This window comes from Hylobates moloch, unplaced genomic scaffold (assembly GCF_009828535.3).
Source record: "Hylobates moloch isolate HMO894 unplaced genomic scaffold, HMol_V3 SCAFFOLD_9, whole genome shotgun sequence".
Taxonomy (NCBI): Eukaryota; Metazoa; Chordata; class Mammalia; order Primates; family Hylobatidae; genus Hylobates; species Hylobates moloch.
Window position 1 is genome coordinate 65,712,268 of NW_026652284.1, and position 11,932 is coordinate 65,724,199.

Sequence of the window (11,932 nt, forward strand, 5' to 3'; positions counted from 1 at the left end):
TACTTGGGAGACTGAGGTGGAAGGATTGTTTGAGTTTGGGAAGTTGAGGCTGCAGTGAGCTGAGATCACACCTCTGCATTCCAGCCTGAGCAACAGAGCAAGACCTTGTCTCAAAAAAAAAAAAAAAAAGAAAAAAAGATTTAGAATTTTACGCTTTAGAGTTTGTTGATGATTGTGATATATTGCGTTTCTTTAAATATCACTCTAAATTTTATCATTTTAAAATGTCTTTTGGTTGTTGTTAGTAACATGTTTAATTGTCATGCTATGATGTTTTAATTAGTACTTGATTTTTAGTGAAAGATTGGTTAGCAAAGTAGGTGGGTAAACCTTAGTCAGTAGCCCAGTGTAGGTGGTGATAGCTGTATAAATTTCAGGAATAGTAGAGAGAATAAGAACCTATAACCTATAAAGTGACTCACAGCTGTAGAATGACGTGAAACTTACATGAAAGTACAGCTTTGCTGCTGATTTTGAGAGGCAAGACTTTATAGAGTCTTCCAAAGAAGTGAAGAGGATTGAAAAGGGAACTGTCAGCTGATTGGCTCGTTTCAATTTCCCTAACATGTCTGATTTGTGAACTTGATACAAAACTTGATACGATTTCGACGTTTTGAATAGAGGACCAGGATGACACCTTTCTCTTGTGTTGAAATTCAAATGTAACATTGGCAAAATAACCATAGAAGAACCTTCTGAAATGAAGAAAGAGAGAAATAAATTACAATCTGACTCCACTGCAGATAATCAACAATATTGTTTCCTGACATGGTGCGGCCATTTTATTTGGATTATCCCAGGTGAAAAATTTGTATGTTTCCTTGGTATGCCTGTTGCACATCACAGGTAATTGAGTGGAGGCCTGAGTGACACTAGAAGATAGCACTGAGTGATAGAAGGAAGAATAAAGAAGTAAGCACAGCATCTTTAAGAATGACACCCTTTCTTTGCTTCATGGCTTTCTCAGCTTTTTTGACTCTTCCAATCTGCAAACTTGAACACTGGAGCAACAGCTCATTCTTGGAGCTGCTGAGACTGAATGTCATTGTTTTCAATGATGAATTGTATTATTGTTTTTAGTTTGGTAGAAGGTTACCTTTGGAGAGTACTTTATAAAATTTACAGACTCTTTCGTCTACAAGGGTTAGTTTAATTCTGAAAATGACTTAAGGCACACCAAGAGTTTCCCACATCTATAATAAAAACAACTAATCTTGTAAAAAAAGCAATTAGATGCCAAGGTCCTGAGGACGAGTATCTCATTTTATTAATCTTTGCGTTTTCTTCAATTTCAACCACAGTGCGTTATACTCAATGTATGTTTGTTGAAAGAAAGAACTTATTTAATCCTTTTTTTTGGTCCTATATATTTAAGGTCCTATTCACTGGAAGGAATTTTTCCCTATTGCTGATGGTGATCAGCAATCTCCTATTGAGATTAAAACCAAAGAAGTGATATATGACTCTTCCCTTCGACCACTTAGTATCAAGTATGACCCAAGCTCGGCTAAAATCATCAGCAACAGCGGCCATTCCTTCAGTGTTGACTTTGATGACACAGAGAACAAATCAGGTTGGCATTTCTTTGTGTGTGTGTGGTGGTGGGTAAAGGGTTTGAATGATTAGACTGCACTTTTTTTTTTTTTTTTTTTTGAGATGGAGTCTCGCTGTGTCGCCAGGCTCTGAAGTGTAGTGGCGCGATCTCGACTCAGTGCAATCTCCGCCTCCTGAGTTCAAGCGATTCTCCTGCCTCAGCCTCCCGAGTAGCTGGGATTACAGGCGCATGCCACTATACCCAGCTACTTTTTTTGTATTTTTAGTAGATACAGGGTTTCACCATGTTGGCCAGGATGGTCTTGATCTCCTGACCTCGAGATCCGCCTGCCTCAGCCTCCCAAAGTGCTGGGATTACAGGCGTGAGCCACCACGCCCAGAATCTTTCGTGTTTTGTTTTTGCTAGACCTGGAATTTGTCAAATTGAAGCATATTTTTTCTTCTTGTGAATTAAGATATCTTGTTATATATTTGAACCTTCAGATAATCTTACCTTAAAATAACAAAGAGTATTTGGAAAAGGATATGTTGCAAGATAATTTAAAATTGACCTTAGCTTGTTATTATAACTTCACTTAGCATTTACCATTATAAAAATATTGAAGTTTGATAGTTTTTATAGATATTTCATGATTTGTTTCTGCAAAGTTTTAGCCATAATTATTTTAGCATTATTTGCAAACTTATAATGCCATTTAGTACATGCTTTAATAGAAGAAGGTTAGTTTAAAAAAATCTTATTCTCTTATTTTAATTGCCAAAGTAATATCCACTCATAGTAAGTAAAACAATATGGAAACATATGACAAATATTAATGTCTCTTTCTTCCCACAATCTCTCCTGAAGTAACTAATGTTATTTCTTCCATAATATTTTGGTGCTTAGTTATGTATACATACATGTGTATCATCCTTGTTTTGCATTTTCTTATTAAAAATACATTTGGAATAATGCTATATAACTCTGAAATTTTGTCCCATTTAAAAATATTTTATAGGCATCTTTCCAGATTAAAATATATCTTGTTTAAAAAGCTAAACTGCAGCCGGGTGTGGTGGCTCACATGTATAATCCCAGCACTTTGGGAGGCTGAGGTGGGAGGATTGCTTATGTCCAGGAGTTTAAGACTAGCTTGGGCAACATAGTGAGACCTTATCTCTACAAAAAATAAAAAATTAATCAGGCATGGTGGGGTGTGCCCGTAGTCCCAGCTACTCTGGAGGCTGAGGCAGGAGGATTGCTTGAGTTCAGGAGGTCAAGGCTGCAATGAGCCATGATAGCGCCACTGTACTCAGTCTGGGTGACAGAGCAAGATCCTGTCTCAAAAGATAAAAATAAAAATAAAATAATTTTAAAAGTTGAATTGGAGTAGCTATGCTTGTATTGTAATTTATGTACCATTCTCCTAACAATAGACATTGAAGGGAGGGAAAGTAAAAGTTTAATTAAAAAAACAATAAATATATGAAACTTTTTTACTGTATATTCCCTATTAGTGCTTTTTTCTAGAACATGTAATCATTTCATCTAATGATTAGTTCTTGGGATAGTGTCTTTCACACTGTGAATAAATAATGGACTCATAGATTATTTGTTAATTTATTAAGTGATGAAAAAACATTTTCTTGAAATGAATTTTTTTTTTTTTTTTTTTTTGAGACGGAGTCTTGCTCTGTCGCCCAGGCTGGAGTGCAGTGGCGCAATCTCGGCTCACTGCAAGCTCCGCCTCCCAGGTTCATGCCATTCTCCTGCCTCAGCCTCCCGAGTAGCTGGGACTACAGGCGCCCGCCACCATGCCTGGCTAATTTTTTGTATTTTTAGTAGAGACGGGGTTTCACCGTGGTCTCGATCTCCTGACCTCGTGATCCGCCCGCCTCAGCCTCCCAAACAAAGTGCTGGGATTACAGAAATGAATGTTTAATCCTTCTTCAGATTATCTACTGCCCAAGCAGAGATTCTGCCCAAGGTATCAAGTTTAATGTAAGATGAGATAAAATATTAGAGAGAATCATATTTGGAAACACTTTTTAGGGCCTCTGACAGATTGTTTTTATTTTTAATCTAAGATCAGGACGATGCTGTATTTGCTATATTAATGAAAAAATATAGTTAATTTTTTAAAATCCTTAATTGAAAGAAAGTTTTTACTTATTAATTGAGCCCAGATTTAGATCAGTAGTAATATCTTGTATTTATGTAAAGCCTTATTGTTAGCAAAAATTATAAGCCCACACACATTTCTTCTTCATATTTGTCAAATTCATGAAAGTGGTTAAGTTTTTTTTTCTTCTTTTCTTTTTTTTTTTGAGAAGGAGTTTCGCTCTTGTTGCCCAGACTGGAGTGCAATGGCACAGTCTCGGCTCACCGCAACCTCTGCCTTCCGGGTTCAAGCGATTCTCCTGCCTCCATCTCCCAAGTAGCTGGGATTACAGTTATGTGCCACCATGCCCGGCTAATTTTGTATTTTTAGTAGAGACAGGGTTTCTCCATGTTAATCAGGCTGGTCTCGAACTCCCGACCTCAGGTGATCCGCCTGCCTCAGCCTCCCAAAGTGCTGGGATTACAGGTGTGAGCCACTGCGCCCAGCCTTTTTTTTCTTATTTATTTATTTATTTATTTATTTTTTTGAGACAAGGTCTCGCTCTGTTGCCTAGACTGGAGTGCAGTGGTGCGATCATGGCTCACCGCAGCCTTGACCTCCTGGGCTCAAGCAATCCTCCTGCCTCAGCCTCCTGAGTAGCTGGGACCACAGGCATATGCTCCCATGCCCAGCTAATTTTTGTATTTTTTGTAGAGAAAAGGTTTTGCCATATTGCCCAGACTGATCTTGAACTCCTGGGCTCAAGGGATCCGCCTGCCTCGGTCTCCCAAAGTGCTGGGAGCCACCGCACTGGCTTAAGTAGTATATTTTCATCAAAGCATTGTAAAAAATGCATAAAGACAAATAAATACATGGTATTTTCAACTTTTTGGAGGAATTGCCAAGTAAGGAGGGACCTGGCCTTTTATATACATGTTCAACTATATTTCTTTCAACTCTGCAGTTTTGTGAATCTATGTTAATAAAAATGGTTAAGCCAGGCATGCTGACACACACTGGTAGACCCCGCTACTGGGGAAGGAGGATGATTAGTTAGGCCCAGGGGTTTGAGGGCAGCTGGGCAACATAGGGAGACCCCATCTCTTGTGGTTAATGTAATAGATATATTGTAAAAGTGTCCAAGTCTTCTAAATACAAAGTTTATACCACCCATAAGTGTAGTTTGTTACTGTTTACAAGATGTCAAATATTTAAAAAGTGAAGCTGTCTCAGAAAATGAAAAGATAAATAAATAAAAAAATAAGGCCGAGTGTGGTGGCTCACATCTGTAATCTCAGCACTTTGGGAGGCCGAGGTGGGCAGATCACCTGAGGTCAAGAGTTCGAGACCAGCCTGGCCAACATGGTGAAACCCTGTCTCTACTAAAATACAAAAATTAGCTAAGAGTGGTGACACATACCTGTAATCCCAGCTACTCAGGAGGCTGAGGTAGGAGAATGGCTTGAACCCAGGAGGCGCAGGTTGCAGTGAGCCAAGATCATGCCACTGCACTCCAGCCTGGGCAACAGAGCAAGATTCTATCTCAAAAAAAAAAAGTAAAGCTACTCATTCCTCATTTTAGAAAGAGAAATGATTACATTTTACTTCATCTAAAACTTCAGGTATATTTTTTATAAATGTAGACATTCATAGTGTAAAAATTTTCTACTCTAATTTGCTCTGTGAGAACCCAGGTTTCTCTCTCTCTCTCTTCTGTTTTTCTCTTCCTTTCATTTTCCTTCTACTTCGGGTTAATCAGTGAAATCAATTTATGTTTCCAGATTTGACACTTAGTCATCAGTAGTGTGTGCTCTTTCTTTTAAATGAAGATCCTTTTCCTATCTAGTTCACAATAAAATTACCAGGATTAATTGAAAATATCCATAAAGTACTTTGTAGTCCTCCGAGATAGTAGCTATGTAAATATGGGTCATGATTTTTATTCTTTTTTTCTCAAGATAAACCAAAAGAGATTGTTTCATGGTGATTGGGGAGATTAAATCAATTAAAAAGAAGAAACCACCATAGTTAAACAAGTTTTTGCTGTTTTTTTTTTTTTTTTTGATTTTTGGTAAACTATAAAAAACACAAATATACTTTCTGTAGCAAACCACATTAATTTGAATAAAACAGTTTCCATTTTGTAAAGAAGCCATTTTTGACCAGGATTAACCCTGAATCCCACCTCAGGCATGTCAATAAACCACAGGCATGAAATCTTCCTCATAGTCCTTGGAGGGTGTGTTTGGCTGGACACATCATGCTCCATAGTTAAACCTTTAGAGAACTACCCAAAAATCCTTTCAAAAGGGAGCAAAAGGGAGGAGGTAGATGTGAAATTTTTCCCTTCCTTCCTCCCTCCCTCCTTCCTCCTCCTTCTTCTTCTCTCTCTCTCTCTCTCTCTCTTTCTTTCTTTTCTTGACTTGCTTTGTTTCCAGGCTGGAATGCAGCTGCCCAGCCATAACTCACTGAAGCCCGGAACTCCTGAGCTCAAGTGCTTCTCCCCACTCAGTCGCACACTACCATGCCTAGCTCATGAATTTTTGTTTTTTTTTTTTAAGACAAGGTCTCACTGTCACCCAGGCTGGAGTGCAGTGGTGCAATCTCAGCTCACTACAACCTCTGCCTCCTGGGTTCAAGTGATTCTCCCACCTCAGCCTCCTGAGTAGCTTGGAATACAGGCGCACGTCACCACGCCCAACTAATTTTTTGTATTTTTAGTAGAGACAGGGTTTCACCATGTTGGTCAAGCTGGTCTCGAACTCCTGGCTTCAAATAATCCACCCGCCTTGGCCTCCCAAAGTGCTGGGATTATAGGCATGAGTCACTGTGCCATGTCTGGCTCATGAAATTCTTTAGGAAGACTTCCAGTTGGCTGTAATATACAGGGGAAATAGTAGTTTGAAGAAAGACAAGGCTGTTTTCACCTGAGCTCCTGGTCTTTCTGGACTCAAACAGTATCTCGCAGCTTTGGGAACCTCACCTGAGGCCCTACCACCCTTGCTGTGGCTCCTAGGGCATCCTGGAATTTTCCTAACACAGAACTCTCCACATTATGTTTTTTTTTTTTTTTTTTTTGAGACGGAGTCTCGCTGTCGCCCAGGCTGGAGTGCAGTGGCACGATCTCGGCTCACTGCAGGCTCCGCCCCCCGGGGTTCACGCCATTCTCCTGCCTCAGCCTCCCGCGTAGCTGGGACTACAGGCGCCTGCCACCACGCCCGGCTAATTTTTTGTATTTTTAGTAGAGACGGGGTTTCACCGTGTTAGCCAGGATGGTCTCAATCTCCTGACCTCGTGATCCGCCCGCTTCAGCCTCCCAAAGTGCTGGGATTACAGGCGTGAGCCACCGCGCCCGGCCACTCTCCACATTATGTTGTAACTGCTAGTTGGCTTCTTTGTCTTTCCATTTAGCTAAAGCTCTCTATGAGCAACAACTATGTCTTACCTACCTAGCACGGTGCCTGGCACATGGTAGGCACTCAATACATGTGTGTTTAAGTTACAAAAACAAAAAACAAAAAAACTTGTATGATGGAAAGACATGGAAAATACCATGACATAGCATTAGGGTGCCTTAGCATACATAGATTAACTCTCAATAAAATTACAAACCACCAGAAATCAATTAATATTTACCATTTAACACTTAAATAGTTAAACATTATTCATTGCTGGAACTTTTATTTTTAAAAAATATGTGGTACTAATTTTTGTATTTTATAAATGAAATAGTTCTTGGATTATAGTAGGCGCTCAATAACAATTAGTAACTACTACTACTAACAGTAATGGTGTGTGTTCTTTTTGTGGATAAAATATGTGTGCTGAAATTTTAAAAAGATATCAATAAGAAAGTTGTCTTCTGATTAAGAAAGTCCTGCTAGGAAGAGCAGCAACTTGATGAATTCAGTGATTGTTCTTTAATTTTCATCTCTAGAAAATGCCAATTTCTCAGTTATGCTTCCATTATCTAGTTCTAGGTAACTGCCTGAAGTCAAATTATTCACAAGATCTTACACTATATATTCTTAAAACAAAAACAAAAACGAACAACAAACAGAAAAAGATTTAGTAGATGGACATACCACCTAGGTGTACAATCCCCCTAGGAGCCAAGATAGCTAGGAAAGGAATTGGTAACCTATGACAATGTGACAATTATATAAAGCTCTATTATGATTATTTGTTTCCTTCACTAGACTAAGTTTCTTAAGGATTTGGACAAACTTGTTTATCATTGCATATTTAGTATTGAATAGTTGCTAGCCCATCGTAAGCTCTTAATAATTGTTGAATGAGAGAGTAGCTTGGTGTGTATATGCTCTGAGTAAAATAAGCCAGATTTAATGAAGGTTCTTCTGGCTCCCTAAATAATACAAGGTCCTACTGAGTGGGAACATGTATGTCCTTTGGTTTCTCTCTCTCTCTGTCTTTCTCTCGCTATAATCCTGGCAGATTTGTGCTCTTGGCTCTTGTTTCTCTAGATTCCAAGCAAATTGCAGATGTGCTGTTCATGTATCTTTACTTCAGAGAACAAGTTTACCATAAAGTGATTATTCTCAGGTTCACTAGTCCTAAGAACTTAGTTTTTAGTGATTCCCAGGTAACTTCAGTAGCATCCCTACAAACTAAAGTTTGTGGAGGAGTGCTTTAACAGGTGAGGTCTCTTATTTTATCTTGGTAATATTCATTGATTCAAGTACTCTCTGGGCACTGGAGATATAGGGGACCAAAATGGTTTCTGCCTTAAAGGAATTTGTATCCTAATTGCCAGAGAGTAAATGCGTGAGCAAACAGATCCTGTTGCCAGCTTGCTTGTCATTCAAGACAGCTGACTACAGTGTAGTTTAGGAAAATGGCTAGGGTTAGCAAATTACCAACAATTTTTAAAAAGTCAAATTTAAGGCTGGTATGGTGGCTCACACCTGTAATCCCAGCAATTTGCGAGGCTGAGGCAGGAGGATCACTTGAGACTAGGAGTTTGAGACCAGCCTGGACAATATGGTGAAACCCCATCACTACAAAAAAATACAACTAGCTAGACGTAGCTGTGTGCACCCGTAGTCCCAGCCACTAGGGAGGCTGATGTGGGAGGATTGATTGAGGCTGCGAGTTTGAGCCCCACTGTACTCCAGCCTGGGCAACAGAGAGAGACCTTGTCTCGAAAAAAAAAAAAAAACCCAAAACACGCAACCTCTGCTTTCTGGGTTCAAGCGAGCACTTTTGGCTAATTTTTGTATTTTTTTTTTTCTTTTTGTAGAGACAGGGTTTCACCATGTTGGCCAGGCTGGTCTCCAACCTCCTGACCTCAAGTGACCCGCCTGCCTCAGCCTCCCAAAGTGCTGGGATTATAGGTGTGAACCACCACACCCAGCTAAAAAATATGTATATAATACCTCTATATACAGATATTAAATATCAAATATATAAAATATATTAAATATATACACATTAAATTTATATAAATATAAATGTATATTTAAATAATAAGATGGGGTCTTGCTATGTTGCCCAGGCTGGTCTTGAACTCCTGGGCTCAAGCAATCCTCCCTCCTTGGCTTCCCAAATTACTGGGATTACAGGTGTGAGCCACCATGCCAGGCCTGTTCATGGAAATTTAATAATGCTTATGGTATATTTAGCATCCAATGCTTCCTGATTCTCCCATATGCTTTAAACATGCCCAATAAAGATTAATTAGGATGAGACAATTTAGGACTATGTTTTCTATTAAGAAGCTTTTCTGTATACTTAAGATATGATTTATTGTCATAGTTTTAGAGATCATATTTACTGAGGAAAAGTACTCAAATGTACTTTGTCAAAGTGACAAGGATATGACAGATTTTTGAAAAATTATTTTTGTCCTATATTTCACATTTCCCCAAGAATACAGAATTTAAGGACAAAAGGTATGCTTGCTTTGCCTGTTTTTACAGTAAAAAACTGTGTCGATTGTGTTGACTGTGTGTCAGGTAGTACTAAGTGCTTTGTGTTCAATTTTTCTTCTATTTTAATGACAGCATTAGGAGGAGGTCCCATTACTATCTTGTTTATACATGTGGAAGATAAAGCTTAGAAGTTAGGGTTTGTGGCCAGGTGTGGTAGCTCATGCCTGTAATCCTAGCACTTTGGGAGGATCGCTTGAGGCCAGGAGTTTGAGACCAGCCTGGATAACATAGTGAGACCCTGCCTCTACAAAAAAAAAAAAAAAAAAAAAAATTAGCTGAGTGTAGTGGTGTACACCTGTAGTTCTAGCTACTCAGGAGGCTAAAGTGGGAGGATGACTTGAGCCCAGAAGTTAGAGGTTGCAGTAAGCCGTGATTACATCAGCTTGGGCAACAGGGCGAGCGAGACCTTGTCTCAAGAAAAAAAAAAAAAAAAAGAAGTTAGAGTTTGTTCAAGATCACATAATTAGGAAAAGACAGCATGAGCGTAGGCCTTCTAATTGCTGAAGCCTGTGCCCTAACCACAATGCTGCACTGCTCTACCAAGCTCAAACTGGACCTCTCTGCATGTCACATCCTTATTCAGACAGGCTGACTTATCCTCAGGTAAACACAACCATTCCTTACCTTTCAGAAGTCCGAATTTCTATGCCTTTCTAACCAGTATGTCTGTTATGATTTTCCAGGTGTTCCATAAAAATCTGTATTGTGGACACTTTAAGCTTTTAAAAATGTTCTATTTTCAATCTACACATATTTAAAAGTGGTGTTCTTGTCAGCAAAGCAAATGACACATTTGTAAAAAAATTCCTTGGAGGACATGGATGTATGGAGTAATTCAGGGAGATGTTGTGGTTTGAACAGCTTATGTAAATATTTTTTTCTTGCTAACAATATAAAACATGTTGGTGTTTAGTTCTGCGTGGTGGTCCTCTCACTGGAAGCTACAGGTTACGGCAGTTTCACCTTCACTGGGGGTCTGCTGATGACCACGGCTCCGAGCACATAGTAGATGGAGTGAGCTATGCTGCAGAGGTAAGCCATCAGACATATCTTTGTGATTCAGTTTTCCTACATGGTGGGATTTAAGGGTTACAGAGACAACTTTACTGATTCCAAATAGATCCTAAACCAATTAGATATCTTAGTGTCTGAAATTGCTTTATTCATTCAATATGAGAGTTTATGAATATGACAGCTTCAAATGTTGCCCTTCTAAGCCTTAAACCAACCCTGAGAGCTTAGGGTTATATGTTCCCATTTAAGAAATGAGTAAACTGGTTGCTGGAGAGATTAAGTAATTTATCCAAGCCTAGGAAGCATTGAGACAGGTTTAAATCTAGATCTGTCTGATATCAAATTACAAATTGTTTCTATCTACTGAAAGGCCAGTGAGAAGAGAGAGAAAGAAACATTTGTCTTATGTCTAAGTGTGGTCATATTTCATCCAGATACAAATATCCACTAATATGTAAAGACCACATTAAATAGGTAATATTTAAATAGGTAAATGGCAAAGTTTCACTGAGGAAAAAAAATAAAAGACAAACTTTTCTAAACTCGACTTTATATTTACAGGTATAAAATAAAAATCTCTGTTATTCAGCTTATTGGTAAATCATAACACAATAAAGCATTCATTGAGTTGTTTCTACTTCTTTTTCCTTATAATTATATTCACTAATAATACTCTGTGCAGGATCTGGATTAAAAAAATGCTCTACTTTTTTTAATCCTCTGGTTAAAGAACAAAGCATAATAAGCTTCAAGTTAAATATGATTAAATATTACTAACACCCAACTTACCATGAGATGAAAGTGAATTATATGACTCAATCAATACTGTTCACGTGAAAATAATTTGGTTTCTAAGTCGCCTAGACAAGACAGAGCTAAGTTATCAGGCAAGTGCAATTTTTCTTCATGTTCTCATGGTTACTGAGCTGTAGAGTTTAGATGCCCCGTATAGCCCTGCTGTTCAGAGAAATCCGACAATCAGAACTTTTTCCAGTTTCACTCTTCCATTGACATGTACCTCTGCCCTTTAAGGTTATCATCCAAAACGTTTGCTTTGCCACTAAATCACTTGTGTTTGAGGTCAAGTAGCTTTAGGATATGGAACCTGCTCTGTCCTCAGGGTAGAGAAATAAAATGTACATACAAAGTTTGTTATGATGGTGGACAAACTATGTCAAGAAGGTGGAAAGTGGGACTGCTGAATTTGTATGGTGTCTCAATTTGCATCATTTACCAAATAGTTTTCTTTTCTTTTTTTTTTTTTTTTTGAGACAGAGTCTTGCTCTGTCGCCCAGGCTGGAGTGCAGTGGCGCAATCTCGGCTCACTGAAAG

The 11,932-nt window shown here is 38.6% G+C and overlaps 1 protein-coding gene across 1 annotated transcript in view; it reads left to right on the forward strand.

Moving 5' to 3' along the window:
• Positions 1-11,932, forward strand: part of CA13 (carbonic anhydrase 13) — a 39,643-nt gene that overhangs the window by 4,488 nt on the left and 23,223 nt on the right. The window contains exons 2-3 of the mRNA XM_032758463.2: positions 1,376-1,573; positions 10,500-10,618. Of these exons, the coding sequence (XP_032614354.1) occupies positions 1,376-1,573; positions 10,500-10,618 (317 nt within the window). The remainder of the gene's footprint in view (positions 1-1,375; positions 1,574-10,499; positions 10,619-11,932) is intronic.